General features: G+C 40.8%; 1 protein-coding gene across 2 annotated transcripts in view; it reads left to right on the top strand.

Annotated features, from left to right (window-relative positions):
• Positions 1-21,908, top strand: part of PTPRM (protein tyrosine phosphatase receptor type M) — a 759,173-nt gene that overhangs the window by 328,719 nt on the left and 408,546 nt on the right. For both annotated transcript variants that reach the window (XM_027088510.1, XM_027088508.1), the window contains exon 7: positions 6,083-6,376. In XM_027088510.1, the coding sequence (XP_026944311.1) occupies positions 6,083-6,376 (294 nt within the window). The remainder of the gene's footprint in view (positions 1-6,082; positions 6,377-21,908) is intronic.

Raw genomic sequence — 21,908 nt, 5'->3', positions numbered from 1 at the left:
CTGTTCAGGCCGTGACGGGGCATTGAGTGGCTCTTGTTCTCCGTTCTAGTCCATCAGTGGTCCTCATCTGAGAATGCATGGCTGAACCACCTTTCCAAATAAAACAAAATACAAATACCTGCCCACCTATTCTCTACCACCATTACCACACCCATGTTGAATCAGAATCTCTGGGACCAGAGCCTCTGCCATAAAATCTATAGGTGATCCGGGCAGACGCTACTGCTGTGACATCAGCTCTGCCAACGTTAGTCTCGCCTGGCTTGGGGGGAGCTTGCCCCCAACACTGTTTATCTGCAGCAGTGGCTAATGTTCTGTGGAAGGAAGCCAGGAAGCACACCCTGCAGTATCTGCTCACATGGTCTAATTTGCCACAGCAGAGCCCTGTGATTTTGGGTTTGTAGTGAAACTGTAGCCCGTCTGGCTAGTTTCCGAGTTTAGGTTTTACCTGTAAGAAAACTAAAACTCTGCATAGATGTGCACACCCTCCCCTGCAGAAGGCTCTCGGGGAAGCGAGGGGTTTCCTTGTGGAAAATGGACACCATTTGCCAACAGATCCAGCAGAATGGCTGCCTCGCTGTTGCCACGCTGAGTTCTTTATTGTCATCACTGTTACTTAATTTTCATCTTGGTCCCGTTCTTTGTGACTGTGTTCTGTTTTCTGATTTCTGGTTGCTACAGTGCTTCACTGTGCCCGTGCCCGGTGAGGCGTGGTGCTTTGTAATCAGTACGATAGAAATCTAGTCACCTCTTTAAAAATTGCCTCTGTGGGAAAGTTAATTTGTTGGGGGTTCTAAGCAAGTCAGAAATTTCTAGTCTGCCACAACACACATAAGCACAGAGGCTGAGTGGGTCCTTACTCACATTTCTGCCGCACGTTTTCCTGCCTTACGACAACGTGGAGGGATCTTGGGTCATGGGGATAAAATGTCCGGGCACCCTTTGCATCTCTGCACCCTGCCACAGCTGGTGACAATTGGCTTGCAGATATGGCTCAAATCTGGAGTTTGACTTTTCCTCCATTTATAATTTTTATAGCCATATTTTGCATGTATTTGCTTTTTCAAAATGAGATAACATGCTGGATAATACTAATTAAATAAAGCACTGCATTGACACAATTACTTTAAAATATATAATGGCATGTTTAGGCCACCTGTATGATTGAATACTTTTTATATGCATGTGTTTAGAGTGCTAATTTTTTCAAAATGGGAAAAACTTAAGTCTAAAGAGTTTATAACTTCCTTAAGGTCATTCCCTGATTTGATGCTGGCCCACAAATGAAGCCCAGGTCATTTTAAACTATCATTCTTGTCTGTTTTATGCCTACCACTGCTTTTGGTAATCAAAGACATAAAAATATTTCATGTAATCTCCACAATTCATGTATATATACATATATGCCAAGATCATATTTAATTATAGGAGACATATATTAGGAATTCATATATGTATATCAATTAGATATATGTATATGATATGTATCTATAGGTATATAAATTGTTTCTTTGCTGGCTTGATTTAGAATTATTTTTATCATGTCCTTTCACTTGGATTAAATATTTTAAATTGCTTTTTATCACTTAGTATAGATTGAGTTCCTTCCTTCCTTTCCCTTTGAGAAAATTTATTCAAAATTTAAATATTGAGATTGGTTCAAGATGGCAGAGTAGAAGGACGTGCTCTCACTACCTCTTCCAAGAGCACCTGAATCACAGCTAACTGCTGAACAATCATCGACAGGAAGACACTGGAACTCACCAAAAAAGGTACCCCACATCCAAAGACAAAGGAGAAGCCACAATGAGACGGTAGGAGGGGCAAAACCACAATAAAATCAATTCCCATAACTGCTGGGTGGGTGACTCACAAACTGGAGAACACTTATACCACAGAAGGCCACCCACTGGAGTGAAGGTTCTGAGCCCCACGTCAGGCTTCCGAACCTGGGGGTCTGGCAACGGGAGGAGGAATTCCTAGAGAATCAGACTTTGAAGGCTAGTGAGATTTGATTGCAGGACTTTGACATGACTGGGGGAAACAGAGACTCCACTCTTGGAGGGCACACACAAAGTAGTGTGCGCATCGGGACCCAGGGAAGGAGCAGTGACCCCAGGGGAGAGTGAGCCAGACCTACCTGCTAGTGTTGGAGGGTTTCCTGCAGAGGCGGGGGGTGGCTGTGGCTCACCATGGGGGCAAGGACACTGGCAGCAGAAGTTCTGGGAAGTAATCCTTGGTGTGAGAACCTCCCAGAGTCTGCCATTGGTCCTACCAGAGAGCCAGGTGGGCTCCAGTGTTGGGTCGCCTCAGGCCAGACAACCAACAGGGAGGGAACCCAGCACCACCCATCAGCAGACAAGCGGATTAAAGTTTTACTGAGCTCAGCCCACCAGAGCAACAGCCAGCTCTACCCACCACCAGTCCCTCCCATCAGGAAACTTGCACAAGCCTCTTAGATAGCCTCATCCACCAGAGGGTAGACAGCAGAAGCAAGAACTACAATCCTGCAGCCTGTGGAACAAAGACCACATTCACAGAAAGACAGACAAGATGAAAAGGCAGAGGGCTATGTACCAGATGAAGGAACAAGATAAAACCCCAGAAAAGAAACTAAAGGAAGTGGAGATAGGCAACCTTCCAGGAAAAGAATTCACAATAATGATAGTGAAGATGCGCCAGAACCTCGGAAAAAGAATGGAGGCAAAGATCGAGAAGATGCAAGAAATGTTTAACAAAGACCTAGAAGAATTAAAGAACAAACAAACAGAGGTGAACAATACAGTAACTGAAATGAAGAATACACTAGAGGGCTTCCCGGGTGGTGCAGTGGTTGAGAGTCCGCCTGCCGATGCAGGGGACACAGGTTCGTGCCCCGGTCCAGGAAGATCCCACATGCTGCGGAGCGGCTGGGCTGCTGAGCCTGTGCGTCTGGAGCCTGTGCGTCTGGAGCCTGTGCTCCACAACGGGAGAGGCCACAACAGTGGGAGGCCCGCGTACTGCAAAAAAAAAAAAAAAAAGAATACACTAGAAGGAATCAATAGCAGAATAACTGAGGCAGAAGAACAGATAAGGAACCTGGAAGACAAAATGGTGGAATTCACTGCTGCAGAACAGGGTAAAGAAAAAAGAATGAAATGAAATGAAGACAGCCTAAGAGACCTCTGGGACAACATTAAACACAACAACATTCACGTTATAGGGGTCCCAGAAGGAGAAGAGAGAGAGAAAGGACCAGAGAAAATATCTGAAGAGATTATAGTTGAAAACTTCCCTAACACGGGAAAGGAAATAGCCACCCAAGTCCAGGAAGCACAGAGAGTCCCAGGCAGGAGAAACCCAAGGAGAAACATGCCGAGACACATAGTAATCGAATTGGCAAAAATTAAAGACGAAAAGTTATTGAAAGCAGCAAGGGAAAAATGACAAATAACATACAAGGGAACTCCCATAAGGTTAACGCCGATTTCTCAGCAGAAACTCTACAAGCCAGAAGGGAGTGGCATGATATACTTAAAGTGATGAAAGGGAAGAAACTACAACCAGAATTACTCTCCCAGCAAGGATCTCATTCAGATTCGATGGAGAAATCAGAAGCTTTACAGACAAGCAAAAGCTAAGAGAATTCAGCATCACCAAAGCAGCTCTACAACAAATGCTAAAGGAACTTCTCTAAGTGGGAAACACAAGAGAAGAAAAGGACCTACAAAAACAAACCCAAAACAATTAAGAAAATGGTAATAGGAACATACATATAGATAATTACCTTAAACGTGAATTGATTAAACGCTCCAACCGAATGACACAGGCTCGCTGAATGGATACAAAAACAAGACCCATATATATGCTGTCTACAAGAGACCCACTTCAGACCTAGGGACACATACAGACGGACAGTGAGGGAATGGAAAAAGATATTCCATGCAAATGGAAATCAAAAGAAAGCTGGAGTAACAATATTTATATCAGATAAAATAGACTTTAATATAAAGAATGTTACAAGAGACAAGGAAGGACACTATATAATGATCAAGGGATCAATCCAAGAAGGAGATATAACAATTATAAATATATATGCACCCAACATAGGAGCACCTCAATACATAAGGCAACTGCTAACAGCTATGGAAGAGGAAATTGACAGTAATGCAATATTAGTGGGGGACTTTAACACCTCACTTAATCCAATGGACAGATCATCCAAACAGAAAATTAATAAGGAAACACAAGCTTTAAATAATGCAATACACGAGATAGATTTAATTGATATTTAATTAAATATTCCATTCAAAAACAGCAGATTACACTTTCTTCTCAAGTGCGCATGGAACGTTCCTCCAGGATAGTGCGTTCCTCCAGGATAGATCACATCATGGGTCGCAGATCAAGCCTTGGTAAATTTAAGAAAATTGAAATCATATCAAGCATCTTTTCTGACCACAACGCTATGAGATTAGAAACTGATTACAGGGAAAACAACGTAAAAAAACACAAACACATGGAGGATAAACAATATGTTACTAAATAACCAAGTTATTGTAAGTAACAAGTTACAGTAATCCAGACAGTATGGTACTGGCACAAAAACAGAAATATAGATCAATGGAACAGGATAGAAAGCCCAGAGATAAACCCACACACCTATGGTCACCTTATCTTTGATAAAGGAGGCAAGAGTATACAATGGAGAAAAGACAGCCTCCTCAATAAGTGGTGCTGGGAAAACTGGACAGCTCCATGTAAAAGAATGAAATTAGAACACTCCCTAACACCATACACAAAAATAAACTCAAATGGATTATGAGTTGAATCAAAACTAAAACAAAGAGCTAGCACAAAGTTGTAGTTTATAAATAATAGGAACAATATTTTAGTAAATTTGCACTAAATTTATGGTCCCCCAAATAAAATTCATCTTTTAAGTGTCTCATTTAGCCTCAGTCTCATGAGATTTCCCCAGCTATTTTAAAAGTCAGTATGACTTACCACACGTTAAATACGTTAAAGAACAAAGATGCCCCAACCCAACAAAAGGAACTTGCGTTGCTGGTTTCTTGATGGTCTAGGGATCTACCTGGTATCATCTTAGGGGCCAACATTTTCTCCGATGGAGATGCATTAAATAGAAATACATTATTTCATACAGTTATCTCCTTCCCTAATGTCATGTGCGGTGCCACTCACAGTGACACTGGCACGTGGAATGCCTTTATTTGGTGCCTGGAGAGCCATTCAGCTGGCATCTGGTACACTGTGGAAAACAAGATTGCCTCTCTCTCCTGTCTCAGACAAAGATCCAGAAGAAGTCAGTCTCAGGTTTTCAGCAATGAGAGAGACCTTCCTGGGTTGTAAAGAGCGTTTGCCATTGATTGCTTAGAGTTTTATCAAGCTGGGCATGACTTGTGCTTTGCTTTAGAGCTTTTCTTTCTATTCACTGCTTTAATAAGACTCATTACTGCAAGATCCCTGAACAGTGGCAGTGCTGGACTTTATCACCCCAAGTGCTCACTGCTCCTGGAGCAGAACGAGTCCATTGGGATAGCTTTTGGGGGTAAACGAGTCATCCTGGAAATGCATTTATGATGAGATAAACTATAATTTCGTCCGTGTTTTTCAAGCGATGATATCTTTGGAATACAAATATACGGAGACTGAATTTAATGATACAACTAATACCTTGGGTGATTTTGAAGACACTCGGTTATTTTTTGTTTGTTTTTTTAACTCTTGACGATGGAGAGACTTCTAGAGCTTAATTACTACCACTTGAGAGAGTTTTTACAAGTCACTTTTAGTGCAAAAAAATCCTTTGGTGCCTATGTAGCTGTTCGAGAAAAATGAATTGTGTCCTAAAACAAACTGGGGATGTACCTACCTGAGCAGGCTTCGGTTTTAAAGATGGCTTATTTCACAGATGTGAACGCTATGCAAACCTCCCTCAGTATGCTTTTTCGTATTAACCTGAGCAAAACCATTCTCGTCAGTTCATTGCTGAAATGTTAATGTCTTCCCTGTTTTAGTAATTGACGTGCATTTAGCTCTTCTCAAGTGTCTGAAGGATGGCCTCCTGTTTGCCTTTCAGAGCCCCCTGTCCCCATCGCGCCCCCTCAGCTGGCCTCCGTGGGGGCCACCTACCTGTGGATCCAACTCAACGCCAACTCCATCAATGGCGATGGGCCCATCGTGGCCCGGGAGGTGGAATACTGTACCGCCAGCGGGAGCTGGAGCGACCGGCAGCCAGTGGACTCCACGAGCTACAAGATCGGGCATCTCGACCCGGACACAGAGTATGAGATCAGCGTGCTTCTCACCCGGCCAGGGGAGGGTGGCACCGGTTCTCCCGGGCCCGCTCTCAGAACCAGAACCAAGTGTGCTGGTGAGTCCGGGGGTGCTGGGACCGCTTGTCAGTGTCTTCTGGGTTTTGACCTGCAACCTCCGTGCAGGTGGCTCACACTTCCCTCAGCTCTGCTGGGACCCTGTCTGGGTACAAAAGGTCCCTTCACCTGTGGACAGCAACCCAATAGCCTGTGGACTTCAAACCTCAAGGCTTGGTATCTCTCAGGAGGCCTCCGCCCCCTTTTCCTCCGTTCTTAATTTACACCTTCCTAGGAGTATCACCTAATTCATACGGGAATCATCCCAAAGTTGACAGAAACTGTTTGCTTTAATGATGTCTGCTCATAGGTCAACGCCTCTCATCTGGGTCCCTTTGTTTTTATGTTCCCTGTTGATGTGCTTGTAGCCTCGAGGGCCTTTGGAAGGCTAGATTCCATCTTAGCGATAGCTTTAAAGCTGTGTTTTTATGGACGGATATTGAATGGAGGGGCTGCTTGCCAATGACATGGGGCCCATTTGTAAAATAAGCCAGGGTGATTTGTGGACTGCACGCTGGCTTTAAATTCTTAGATGATAAAGTTCTAATTGACTGTGCAGAGCCCGCTCTGTGGGTTGATGGAGAGAGAAATGCAGAGTCTTATAAAAATCAGACCCTAAAGAGCGAGCCCGTTAGAGGTTTGAGTGCTGTTTCTGTCTGGCTGCTCTTGGGTCGGAAGTAGAGAGAAGTGACAGGTTGGGATACCGCAGTGTTCTTTCATCATTTGAATGCAGATTCTTGCACTGAATTGAGGGCTGAGGTGAGGAGACTCAAGACATTTTTATGGAGATAATTGATTCTTCGGGTGGCATTATTTAAGAGGACACTTATCAGTAGGTTTCGTTTCCTCTTAAGATTTCAAAGTACTCAGAGTGCAGTCTAACCCTGTCTGGTAGGAGAAATGATTAAACCTTAACAATGGTAACTGCTTCATTCTTTCTTCATAATTTGGAGTGTATAGTTTCGAAAAGCCCAAAGCTCATGGAAAAAAATTATTTTTGTAAAACTATTTTTGTTAGAAGAGGGAACAGGACCCTTTCTCTTCTTGGGGTATGTGCTGTTGGGCCTGCCTTGTCCACCCAGGTCTGTTTCCCATGTCCCACGCCCCCATGGTCACATCACGCTCAGCGCAGAGCCTCTGGTCTAAGAACTGTGGTGATTCCCACAGCCGCCATGGGCGGTCCAAGGAGAAAGGAGTTTGACAACACTTTCTCTTCCTCACTTCTCTATACCATGTCATCTCCTCTCTCTCTTTCACTGAATAAAATTTCCCTGCCTTTTTTGAAATAATTTATCATCTATCATAATGCAAACAATAGCTGTGTAACCCTGTATCTATCACTTTACAATATAAGAATTGTCTTCAAATCTGTTATTTATTTTATAACTGCCTCTTGAAGTCTCTGGGGCCAATACTGTGACCCCCTTACTAGGGGCAGGGAAATAGAAGCCCCTGCGGTCCTCCCCGCATCTGTGAGCAATAAGTTTGCGTTCTTTCACGTCAGCGTTATTTTGAGGAATCCTGTTTGGGGGCATGGTGCTAGATCGTCTTCCTTCCTCTCCAAAAGAAGGTTAGAATCCCATTGTCTAGGCTGGAGAAAGGACCCGATCTGTCATTCTAGTCACTGACACCCCACCTACCTATTGTTTTCAGTTCTGTTCTTTTGTCTTTTCTCCTGGTTTTGTGCTTGTACATTTCAGGTATTGACATGATTATTGTCTACATTTCCCCTAAATATAAGGCATGCATATCTGTTTTCAGGAAGCCTTTTTGTTATGGCTGCATGATGTGTGAATGTAGAAACTTTCATAGTAGAATGGCAGTCCTTTTTTAAAACATTAAAACCAATCCTGAATGGATATCTGCATGCCAGCCCTGTGCCTTAGAGGTTTAATCTCACTTAAGCAAGGAAGCCTGATGAGAAAGCAGGCTTTTTCCTCTTACCATTTGTAACCTGCCATGGACACTGTTGCGTACTTGTCCTGCATGGGGATTGAGCATTTTTGAAAAAGCTGTGGTCGAACAAGTCAATCTTAGGAAATAGAAATATGTTAGGTGAGAGGGTCAAAGCTAGAAATGAGAGGGGGAGATGCTGGGTGGGTGAGGAAAGGGAAGTTGAATGAGCCTTTTACTGTCAGAAGAAATACAGTTTCACCCTTTGTTGAACTGAGACTTTTGAGAAAATCTGCAGGAGAGCTTGTTGACTGCTCAGGTGAGCCGTGTGAAATCGTGGTTTGCAGGACGGAATGAAAAGGGGGGAGGTGGATGCTACACACTCTAGACTGAAAAATGTGCTAACAGTCCCGGCCTCTTCCTCGGATGGTTCGCGAGTGTTTAGGGTTCAGCAAGAGCGAGTCACGGATCTCAAAACCTGAGAGAGACACTGAGCATTCTGCAAAGCAGATGGAAGATGGAAAACGGCCTTGGCCAGGCATGAACAGTGGATGAATCTAATAGGGTGACAGGTAGTAGGAATAATTGGGCATCCATCCCGTGTGGTTTAAAAGGCCAAGAGTGTGTGTCTGGAATTAGAGTAATAAAATTTAGCAGCAGCACATATAAAAAAAGAGATTGAGGATTAGGTTTAAATACATATGCATCTACAGTACGGTCCATATTCTGTTAATCACTCTGTAATGCTGTTGCCTCACCACCCCCTCCAAAAAACAAAACCAAAAAACGAACAAACAAAAAACCCTAATGTAAGTGTAGGTTGCATTAAGAAAGCAAAGCCTTTGTTGTAGGTGGTGATAGTCTTTTTCTACCAGTGCTGGGAAGCCTCCCTAATATTGTCACACTTACTTCTGGTCCCCACATTTTAAGAGAGAAATCACAGAATAGACTGTGCTCAAGGGAAAGCACCCAGGATAGGAAATGTTCTGGAACTTTACTCAACCACCGAGGAATGATGGAAGAATTGAGAAAGAGAGTGGGGACGAGCAGGGTGTCTGTGCGGATTTGACAAGCGCTAAGTCATGCATAATGAGTTTCCAGTGGCTGGTGGGTTCAGGCAGAACCTGGCATTGCAGAAGGAGATTCTATACTCGCGAGAGGATTGAGCTGGCTGAACCTGAAGCCCTCTTCAACATGAAGAGTCTTATGTTCTCTTTCTGATGAAATGATCCAGTGTATATTTCTACCCTGAACGTCTCGGAGTTCACTTTTATTTTATCCTTTTCCAAATTCTCCCTAATCATGCATATCGAGTGCTCTGCTGGGCAGTGGAGGTCTGTGATGACGTTTGCAAAAATCTGAGCAAACGGGGGGGAAAACCACTGAGTTTTTCATACAGCTAAACAGGTTAAATTTGAAAGACTGACTCTTATTCTGAGCTTCCAGCCTGGTTTTATGCTAAAATATCACTTTCATGAGATGCCAGTGCCTGAGGATACTACAGCTGGAGTCAGCAGTTGAGAATTTGGGCTCTGGTACCAGGCTGCCTGCGTTTGAGTCCTGGCTCTGCACGGAGCTAGACATGTGACCTTGGGAAGACTTCGTACCTTTTCTGAGTTTCTCTTGTCTTATCTATGAAACAGGGGTGATAATAATAGTGTTGTATCTCCTAGTGTGGCTGTGAAGCCTGAAGGAGCTAATGTGCATGTAAGATGCCTAGGACAGAACCTTACACGTCACAAGTAGTCAATACAAGTTAACTGCCCATGGCGAAAAAAAAAATTATCTTTTAACATTTTCATTCAAAAGAATTAGATGTTGGCAACCTGATTTTGTTGCCTGAGATTACTTACCTGGTAAATCGAAAATCGGAGGGATACAGTTTTATATTTGGACTCAGAGAATCCCCTGCAGTTGGGCATTGCATCCATGCCAGACGCCATTCTCTGATTCTTTTTCTATCAAATCTATTTCTTTTGGACAAGCTCTGTTTTCATTTCGGTGCTGCACCCATGGGGCCTGTCCTGTCACGCTGTGGTGACACCCACGAAACCGTATTTCGTTTCATGCATTGAAATGGAAAGATCACTGTTTATGACCCTTCTCTGTGCCCTGGAATTGATATTCATGTGTGTCTTGTATATGCGATCTCATCACCTGGTCATATTTCTTTCAAGAATCGTACAGGAGCACACTGCCAGACCTCTTGCTTCTTAGGCTTCTGAAAATTATTTTCAGATATATGCACAGGCTCTTGCACGTGTGACCCTGATCAAATCACTTGGCTTCTCTGATTCTCCAGATAGGAGCCCTCGACACCTGCCCTGATAATATCAAAGGTGTTTTTGAAGATCGGGTTAGACATTATCTGTAAAGGTATTTTAAACATGAGAAAAGGCCCTGCTGACATGGGATATTAAAAATGGTTATAGTCAGGAGCTACTTTGAAGATTTATACACATATCTACTTATTTTTCAACTTTGCATTTCAGCTATAGTTGGGAAACCTCAGAGAGCTGAAATTATTTCAGTATCCAGTGAAGCAAAATGCAATTTAGTTTGTGTTTTCTATTATATCTTATATCCTTATAACTATGTGCAGCCTGTATATCACAAGTCATTAACTGGTAGCTACTTGAAAAAGAGAAATGGGTGATGCTGTTAGCTTGATTTTCACAGTGGACTTTTTAAGTGCTTATTTGGGGATATCGCTTTTTATGTATCCTGGGTATTGTTTAACTGTGGCTAAGTGGCTTGCTAATAACTGGCACCAGGAGTTAAAACAGGATGATGGTAAACTAATGACTTAACAATTAGGATTGGTGAGAGTGAGAAGAAGCTGAACTGAAATGTGTTCTTTAGAATTAATATAACTAAAAACATTTGAAAAAAGAATGATTGCACTGTTTAAAAATTCTATGCATAAGAAATTTATTAAGCACCCATATTTGTAAGGCACTGTTCCAGGCCCTAAGGGCAGAGCAACAAGACGAGATCTGGCCTTCAGAGCTGATATATTTGGGGGTATTGGAGGGAGGAATAAATAAATAAATATATGGCAATAAATAAATAAATATATGTACGTGCTTGTATATATAAATATATGTATATTACATGCACACACATATATAATACAATAAATGCTGTGAAGAGAAATAGCGAAAGAGATAGAGAATGGAAAGGTAGGATTTTTTTTTATTAGATTATTTTTTATTTCTAATCGTGCTAAAATAACCTAACATAAAATTTACCTTCTTAACCATTTCTAAATGTACAGTTCAGTAGCGTTCCGTACGCTCAATCAACCTCTAAGACCTTTTCATTTTGCAAAACTGAAACTCCATACCCCTTCCCCCCACTGCCCCCCTGGCAACCCCCGATCTACTTTCTGTCTCTATGAGCTTGATGGCTCGAGGTCCCTCATGTAAGTGGAATCATTCAGAATTTGTCCTTTTGTGCCTGACTTACTCACTTAGCACAACGTCTTCAAGGTTGATCCATATTGTAGCATGTGTGATTGCACCTTGGTAATTACTCTGATAATGTTGTATGGTGTATACTTAGTTTGTGGGATGCTTTGTAAACCCCTTTGAGACTTTAAGCAATTGCATTGGTTTTCATTGAATAATTCTCGAAGTTTAAAAACGTTTTATCTTTCTGACTTGTGGAAGTCTTACCTCCTAGAGCAGGTGGTAGTGCTGTGTTTCCAGAGAGTTCAAGTATATGCATATAAGTGCTGCCTCAGGATGGTACAGCCATCCCATCAACAGACAGCCTTCTGTTTGTCAAGAATAACGAGTGAGATAAGAAATTGGAGGGTTTTTTTAAAATAATGAACTATTCTTTTAAACTAGTAAGGGGGGGTACATTTTATGTTTGTAGAGAGGTGTATATTTGTTCTATATATGCCTAGTTAGAACCTTTTCTGTGACTGTAATAAGAACTTCGATTATGTGTTACATTAAAATGCATTTTTGTTCTACTTGGGATTTGATAAACACAGTTACAGCTACCTTGTCTATCCTACTTGCAGTGACATGAGAGATGGGCCATACTTTTCATCTACCTCAAGTCACTTCACCTTCCATTGCTCTGTGGCCTGTGAGAGAGTGAATTTATGCTCAGCCTGTGGTGGTGTACATTTCTGTGCATCTCCTGTTGTTTGCGATGGTGGTCGTACTGCTGCCCTAGAACAGATGTATTTGTGTAGCTCTCTCCTGCCTTTGCCACATGCTTGGATGGCCGTGGGGAATGTTCCATTAACTACAAGTTAATGTTCCGTGATGTCTCTTACCGTCTACCCTGAGACCATCTTTAACATGCTTTATGTAGCAACACACGCTGTCCTACCAGGCCTAGTCTAAATCTCACTAGATTTAGGTTAATATTGGTCTTGGAGTATTAATTCACCATGTTTGCTAAATGTGACACAGGAGTGACTTGTTTTATTTTTAATTTTTATTGGAGTACAGTTGATTTACAATGTTGTGTTAGTCGCAGGTGTACAGCAAAGTGAATCAATTATACATATACATATATCCACTCTTTTTTAGATTCTTTTCCCATATAGGCCATACACAGTATATACTGAGTAGAGTTCCCTGTGCTATATAGTAGGTTCTCATCCGTTATCTATTTTATATATAGTAATGTGTATATGTCTATCCCAATCGTTTTAAATACTCTTGAATGGGATTCGCATATGGGAAATGGAAAGTGATGGGTTTCTTGGCAACAGGGCCTTCCATGAAGCCCAAATTGCGTGATACCTGCATTCCACTGAAGGCCGACCTCTCTGTGTCTATCTATTTATTATTCTTCATTCCTCTTGTGGGGGCAAAACAGACAGTCTGGTTGGGATGGGTCTGATCTGAATTTAAACCCTGTCAAAACTTGATTTGTGTTCTTCCTAAATCAGGGGTAGCCAGATTTTTCTTTTCTGTACAGAACTGTTGCTGGCATTGCAGTACGTCTCTGGACCCTCACAGATCACCCATGGGCACGGGGGGCGCAGGTGGGAGCCCATCTAAGACCTGACAAAGGCTGAGATTCAGAATGAATACAGGCCAAGACCTCATTGGATGGAACATAATTTATTTTTCATTTAAGTTTATTTACCAGGGAAAAAAATTAAAGTGTGGTAATTCTAATTCTAAAAGAGCTCTGCCAAAGGGCAACAGGTTTTTTTAATGCATTTCGAACACATTAAACCATTAAAACCTTTCTTTTTTTTCTTTAATTTAATTTTATTTATTTTTTTATACAGCAGGTTCTTATTAGTTATCTATATTATACATATTAGTGTATATATGTCAATCCCAATCTCCCAGTTCATCCTCCCCTCCACCCTGCTTTCCCCCCTTGGTGTCCATACATTTGTAAGAACCTTTCTTAATTATAAACATTAAAAGGGTATTAAAAAGCATCTGCCCTATTAGTCTGCAGATGTAAATACATGGCATTGGGTAGTGCATCGCAATTGGGCGGAGGACAGGTGCAGAGCAGCAATGTGGCACCTTTTTTATTATAATATATTCAGTCCCTGCCTTACAGCTTTCGTGCCCCAGAGGCTGTAATACCCAAACCTGAAACCCTGCCTTTAAACACTGAGTCAGCACTTTCCTCGTGTCTGAGCCCTAAGGCCATGGGGGGGTAGGAGGGGGATAGGGTTAGAACTATTGGGGCAACTCTGTATGAGAGATTTGGAAAGGCCTCTAGGAAGACCAGACAGATGGAGGTGGTTGCTTTCAGAGTCCTCGTTATCCTGCCTCTGTGACTCTTTAAGTGCCCTGATAGTTCTAGAAGGTGCCAAGCAGGCCCCTTGACGGTGAAGAGTGAGCATTGCTAACAGACTTCTAGGTGTGAGGTTGAAGCCGTTGTAGGCAGCTCCCTGTGTAGCTTTGAACGCACTGAGGAGGGAAAGAAATTTAAGAGAGAGATCCAGGGATTATCAGTCAGTGGCTGTGGCTTCCCCCGGCCGTACCTCTGATGGGCCATTTGACACTGAAGAAAATCGCAGAACCCGCTGGGCTGCATTTTGTATGTCTTATCAATGAAGCACTTGACCAAATTCCTGGTTCTAGTGCTCGGATCCCATCAGTCTCTGTCAGAGGGGCTTTGCTGTCATAGAGAAACATGCTTGTGGTCAGGATTAGTCCCCTATTAAGTACCGACTTCAGCATGCTGAGTGAGCCTAAGGCCACCAGAAGGCTTAAGGATGCTTCTGCTTCCCACAGCAGTATCTTCTAGAAAGAGGAAGACACCCACTAAATCTTAACCTGGGCAGTTTTTAAAGAGACCCTGGGTCATCTAAATCTTTCCCCAAATCGCTTATATATTTAAAAAAAAAATTTAGTACTGAGAATGAAATTTTTAATTTTTATTAGAGCAAATGCCTTAGTTCCTTCTCAAACTTATGATTCAGTAGACTTCTATTTTGTGGTCTCTATGCAAGCATTTCTCATAGACTGGGTCCTCTGCATAATCAACATGCACTGCTTATTTAGGGTTTTTGTTAAGACTCAGGGCAGGACTGAACATTCTAAATTGCCTTTGTGAATATTTCGGACATATTCAGAGAAGACAATGTCCATTGGTTAACTTCTTTCACTTTAAAGTCTGCCTGACTTGGGGTGAGTGCTGGCGCTGACACTAACAGCTAAAAAATATCTCAACAAATTACTAAACCTAGGAACCTAGGTTTCTAATAATTCTAGTCTGTTTTCTACCAATACCAGCACCTTCTTCACAGAGCTGTTGGGAGAATTAAATGTGCTAAATGCATGAGAAATGGTTAGCAGAGAACTTGGGTCACTCTGAAGTCCGAGTATCGGGTTGGCCAACAAGTTTGTTCGGATCTTTACATACTGTGTTGAGGAAAACCCAATAGGTCTGCTAGCAAATTCTGATAAAACGAATACACTTATTGCGACTGAGGATACACACTATTATGGCAAAATCTTCCAATAGGACATTTAAGCTGGTCAGATGGGTTTTGGTTGACCCACTCACCAAATTGCTTTAAGTAAAACAAAAACTAGATGTACGTCCTCAAGCTAATGTCAAAAGCTGTTGCAATATTCACTGGAACCTGGGAAAACGGTGCGTTTTTGACTCTTCCCATGTTGTTGGGAAAAAGCACAGTGACCCAAAGTCCCTGAAGGGTGGCAAAGAAATAGGATAACTGTGAAGGCTTTATTCACGTTTGAGGCATCAGTCTGCAGTGGTGGTTGCCATTATTAGTGACCCAGTGAGTGTTTTTGACATGTTAGCCCTTGGAAGAGCACTGCCCCAGGCCCTAACACCTCTGAGTTTGCAGTTAACACCCAAAGCCTGAGAAGCACAGCGTGATTAGAGCAGTAAGGCAGCCTCTCACTGTGATGGAGGCATCCTGGCGGATGTCTTCCCCTTTGTCCATTTACCTGCAGACATCAGGAAGGTATATAAGACCCTCATGGAATGAGATTGGAGGTGAGGGTCCTGATGCTGTGGATATAAGGGACTGAAGTGTGCACAGGTAAATTCTTCCCCTGTGGACTGCTTCTGAGACAGGCTCTACCTGGCTTCTGAGCCCCTGACCCAAGAGCAGAAAGAATTAGTCTCAGTATGACCTTTGTCTTCAGGACATTTCAGGAAAAGTTCACGCACCCTTAACTCGCCAGGTTCGCTCTGGGTTTGTGCCTCAAACGCAGCAAATCCAATTTCACAAATTGGGAAATAGATGGATTTTATCTTTGACCTCATAGGTCCCGTGTGCTTCTATCCATCTTGCCTAGGCAGGCTCAGATTCGTCCTCCTCTTATCACACCAGCTCTCAGCTCATTTGTCCTCTTTAATGTGGATGGATAACTCATTGGAACACATTCAGTGGCATTTGGGCTCCGATTAGAACTTGCCTGCTTCATCTGTAAGGGTAATGTCGCTCCCGTTGTTACAAACTAAATTAAAAAGAAGTAAAATAAATGAGAGCTAAAACTTGCAGAGTGATAACAACAGATTATGAAAGCTTGATGATATGTCACAATTTTAGTTTATGAGGGTTAACCACATTCCTGTGTTTGGGTAATATTGTTATAAATTAATTTTAAGAATACAAAGAACCGGTAATTGCATTACCTATTAGAATAAATTTTGAGTGAATAAAAAGCTTTAAAAATGAATAATGCATATAAATGAAATTAAAACTACAAATAGCAGAAATTTTATTAGGAAGTATGGTTATACCTATTATTAAAATAAGAAAAATAATAGAACAGTTTGAGATCAAGATTGCTGATCTTCCATCCATGTTATTACCTTTGTAGAATGAGTAATGTAAGTAATATAACTACTCAGGTAAAATATTTCTATTGACCAAATAGCAATATTTCTTTCTTACAGATCTAGACAAGTGACTATAGACATGGATTTATAGCTGGCATTGAAAACTCTTTCTAGCATATATTAGCAGTAGAAAAGATACAGGTATTAACATATATTTCCGTTAGGTGTTATATATTGTTACATATTTACTATTCTTTAGCTAGACTATATTGCTCTTAAGTTGGATCATGAATTCATCATACATAACATTTTATTTGTTAATGTTTGTAGCTTGTTGATCTATTTTAATTACTGAATTCATAGGTACCATATAAGAAGGCAAAAATTATGGAAATATGTAGTGAAGAAGGTCATAGATTTCCTCATCTTTCTTGCAGTACCTTTCCTGGGGATAATACTTGGGTGTTTATCTTTGCACATCTCTCTCTATGCCCATTTAGACATATAAATATCAATCTATGTCCCAAGTCTCTTACTTACTAGTTCTAACAACGTGATATTATATTGTACGTAAGGTTCTGCAGTTTGATTTCACATCAGTCAGTACTCTCTGAACATCTCTTTAGTGGCTGGAGTCCAGTGCAATACTTATATATCTTTAACTCACTCTTAGTAGTAGCGACTTATTATTATGAAATATGGATACCCTAATTATTCAGCCCTTTGCCCTTTTTTTTTTTTTAACATCTTTATTGGAGTATAATTGCTTTACAATGGTGTGTTAGTTTCTGCTTTATAACAAAGTGAATCAGTTATACATATACATATGTTCCCATATCTCTTCCCTCTTGCGTCTCCCTCCCTCCCAATCCCACGCTTCTAGGTGGTCACAGAGCACCGAGCTGATCTCCCTGTGCTATGCGTCCGCTTCCCACTAGCTATCTATTTTACGTTTGGTAGTGTATATATGTCCATGCCACTCTCTCGCTTTGTCACAGCTTACCCTTCCCCCTCCTCATATCCTCAAGTCCATTCTCTAGTAGGTCTGTGTCTTTATTCCTGTGTTATCCCTAGGTTCTTCATGACATTTTTTTTCCCTTAAATTCCATATATATGTGTTAGCATACAATATTTGTCTTTCTCCTACTGACTTACTTCACTCTGTATGACAGACTCTAGGTGCATCCACCTCATTACAAATAGCTCAATTTCTTTTTATGGCTGAGTAATATTCCATTGTATATATGTGCCACATCTTCTTTATCCAGTCATCCGATGATGGACACGTAGGTTGTTTCCATCTCCTGGCTATTGTAAATAGAGCTGCAATGAACATTTTGATACATGACTCTTTTTGAATTATGGTTTTCTCAGGGTATATTCCCAGTAGTCGGACTGCTGGGTCGTATGGTAGTTCTATTTGTAGTTTTTTAAGGAACCTCCATACTGTTCTCCATAGTGGCTGTACCAATTCACATTCCCACCAGCAGTGCAAGTGTTCCCTTTTCTCCACACCCTCTCCAGCATTTATTGTTTCTAGAATTTTTGATGATGGCCATTCTGACTGGTGTGAGATGATATCTCATTGTAGTTTTGATTTGCATTTCTCTGATGATTAATGATGTTGAGCATTCTTTCATGTGTTTGTTGGCAGTCTGTATATCTTCTTTGGAGAAATGTCTATTTAGGTCTTCTGCCCATTTTTGGATTGGGTTGTTTGTTTTTTTGTTATTGAGCTGCATGAGCTGCTTATAAATTTGGGAGATTAATCCTTTGTCGGTTACTTCATTTGCAAATATTTTCTCCCATTCTGAGGGTTGTCTTTTGGTCTTGTTTATGGTTTCCTTTGCTATGCAAAAGCTTTGAAGTTTCATTAGGTTCCATTTGTTTATTTTTATTTCCATTTCTCTAGGAGGTGGGTCAAAAAGAATCTCTCTGTGATTTATGTCATAGAGTGTTGTGCCTAAGTTTTCCTCTAAGAGTTTGATAGTTTCTGGCCTTACATTTAGGTCTTTAATCCATTTTGAGCTTATTTTTGTGTATGGTGTTAGGGAGTGATCTAATCTCATACTTTTACATGTACCTGTCCAGTTTTCCCAGCACCACTTATTGAAGAGGCTGTCCTTTCTCCACTGTACATTCCTGCCTCCTTTATCAAAGATAAGGTGACCATATGTGCGTGGATTTATCTCTGGGTTTTCTATCCTGTTCCATTGATCTATCTTTCTGTTTCTGTGCCAGTAGCATACTGTCTTGATTACTGTAGCTTTGTAGTATAGTCTGAAGTCAGGGAGCCTGATTCCTCCAGCTCCATTTTTCGTTCTCAAGATTGCTTTGGTTATTCGGGGTCTTTTGTGTTTCCATACAAATTGTGAAATTTTTTGTTCTAGTTCTGTGAAAAATGCCAGTGGTAGTTTGATAGGGATTGCATTGAATCTGTAGATTGCTTTGGGTAATAGAGTCATTTTCACAATGTTGATTCTTCCAATCCAAGAACATGGTATATCTCTCCATCTATTTGTATCATCTTTAATTTCTTTCATCAGTGTCTTATAATTTTCTGCATACAGGCCTTTTGTCTCCTTAGGTAGGTTTATTGCTAGATATTTTATTCTTTTTGTTGCAGTGGTAAATGGGAGTGTTTTCTTGATTTCACTTTCAGATTTTTCATCATTAGTGTGTAGGAATGCCAGAGATTTCTGTGCATAAATTTTGTATCCTGCTACTTTACCAAATTCATTGATTAGCTCTAGTAGTTTTCTGGTAGCATCTTTAGGATTCTCTACGCATAGTTTCATGTCATCTGCAAACAGTGACAGCTTTACTTCTTCTTTTCCGATTTGAATTCCTTTTATTTCCTTTTCTTCTCTGATTGCTGTGGCTAAAACTTCCAAAACTATGTTGAATAAGAGTGGTGAGAGTGGGCAACCTTGTCTTGTTCCTGATCTTAGAGGAAATGCTTTCAGTTTCTCACCATTGAGAACAATGTTGGCTGTGGGTTTGTCATATATGGCCTTTATTATGTTGAGGTAAGTACCCTCTATGCCCACTTACTGGAGGGTTTTTATCATAAATGGGTGTTGAATTTTGTCGAAAGCTTTTTCTGCATCTATTGAGATGATCATATGGTTTTTATTCTTCTGTTTGTTAATATGGTGTATCACATTGATTGATGTGCATATATTGAAGAATCCTTGCATTCCTGGGCTAAACCCCACTTGAGCATGGTGTATGATCCTTTTAATGTGCTGCTGGATTCTGTTTGCTAGTATTTTGTTGAGGATTTTTGCATCTATGTTCCTCAGAGATATTGGCCTGTAGTTTTCTTTTTTTGTGACATCTTTGTCTGGTTTTGGTATCAGGGTGATGGTGGCCTCGTAGAATGAGTTTGGCAGTGTTCCTCCCTCTGCTATATTTTGGAAGAGTTTGAGAAGAATAGGTGTTAGCTCATCTCTAAATGTTTGGTGGAATTCACCTGTGAAGCCATCTGGTCCTGGGCTTTTGTTTGTTGGAAGTTTTTTAATCACAGTTTCAATTTCAGTGCTTGTGATTGGTCTGTTTATATTTTCTGTTTCTTTCTGGTTCAGTCTTGGAAGGTTTTGCTTTTCTAAGGATTTGTCCATTTCTTCCAGGTTGTCCATATTTTTAGCATAGAGTTGCTTGTAGTAATCTCTCATGATTCTTAGTACTTCTGCAATGTCAGTTGTTACTTCTCCTTTTTCATTTCTAATTCTGTTGACTTGAGTCTTCTCCCTTTTTTTCTTGATGAGTCTGGCTAATGGTTTATCAATTTTGTTTATCTTCTCAAAGAACCAGCTTTTAGTTTTATTGATCTTTGCTATCGTTTCCTTCATTTCTTTTTCATTTATTTCTAATCTGATCTTTATGATTTCTTTCCTTCTGCTAACTTTGGGGTTTCTTGTTCTTCCTTCTCTAATTGCTTTCGGTGTAAGTTTGGGTTGTTTATTTGAGATGTTTCTTGAGGTAGGATTGTATTGCTGTAAATTCCCTCTTAGAACTGCTTTTGCTGCATCCCATAGGTTTTGGTTGACCTTATTTTTAATCATTACGTTATCTATTTCTATCTTTAGGATGCTATTACAATCTTTTCCTTTTCAATTTGTAGGAGTCTTTTATATAGTAGGGTTATTAACTACTTGTCTGTTATATTTTTTCTAAGTATTTTCCCTTATTCTACCATTTGTCTTTTGACTTTATTCATGATACATTTGTTGAAGAGAAATGTTTACATTTTGTGTAGTTAAATCTGTCAATCATAGCCTTTAGAACTATCCATATATCTTAATATATGATTAAATTATCACTAGAATTTAAATCAATCCAAATATATTTATTCTAGGTATATGGTGAGATATGCAGTCACTTTTACTAATCAAACTGTTATTTTTCCAGTGGCTTGTTTTCCAGTCTTGTTTTAGAAGGTACTTCCACATTTTCTTTGAATATTTTAAAGATCGTTAATTTTCATACTTCAGTCTTCAACCGGTGAAATTCTGGTCCAAAAGACATTCAAAGAAAACCACAGGGCTGGGGAGGCTTCTGGAAAAGGTTCCTTTGCTCTTTAATGATGTACAAGGAGAAAGAGTCCTTTTTCGCCTTTGGATGTTATGTGATGTGGCATCCAGGAATGCAGCAGGCATCAAACAACCCCAGGGGAACCAGCTAAAAGGACAGCCAGTGGGAAGGCTGAGTAGACATAACTGAGTTAAAATACCCTCCACACGTCATTTTGGTTCCCCCCTCCCTATCGTCCCTCTCTTCCTCCTATCCTTCCTTTATTCAACAACTATTTATGGAGACCTTCTTATTTGATAAACACTCTCCTAGGCATGGAGGACACAGTGGTAGAACACATGAGCACTGGCCCTCATGGACACAGTTTTAATCTATAAAGTCATCCGTTTGTTTTGCAGCACATGCACATATTTATCTGGACGAAAGCTTGCAGAGAGTCCCAGGATAGCTGTAGGGAGGAGGTTCTAAAAGGAAACATAAACATTAGGGCACAGAGGAACTTTAGAAATAAATTGTTTTAATCAGGATGCTTTGGGCTGCAAGTAACATAAAGCCTGCTCATACAAACTAACCAAAAAGGAAATGTATCAACTTGGAGTAAGAGGAAGCCCATAGATAAGTCACACTTTGCAGTTTGTTGATTTAGTGGCTCAGTAATATTACCAGGGACATGAGATCCTTCCAAATCTCTTCTGTGTCAGCTCCAACCCAAAGATGGTCCTCTTCATGGCCATGGGGAAAACATGCTTTGTTCATAGCTATTGGAGGGGGAGAGAACCTTTCCCAAACCTAGAATATAACTCCTTTCTTTCAATCTGTTAGGCCAATTTAGGACCAATAATA

This window comes from Aethalodelphis obliquidens, unplaced genomic scaffold, assembly GCF_003676395.1.
Source record: "Aethalodelphis obliquidens isolate GAN/ISIS:26980383/991018 unplaced genomic scaffold, ASM367639v1 scaffold63, whole genome shotgun sequence".
Lineage (NCBI taxonomy): Eukaryota > Metazoa > Chordata > Mammalia > Artiodactyla > Delphinidae > Aethalodelphis > Aethalodelphis obliquidens.
This window is presented reverse-complemented; position numbering and strand designations above follow the sequence as displayed.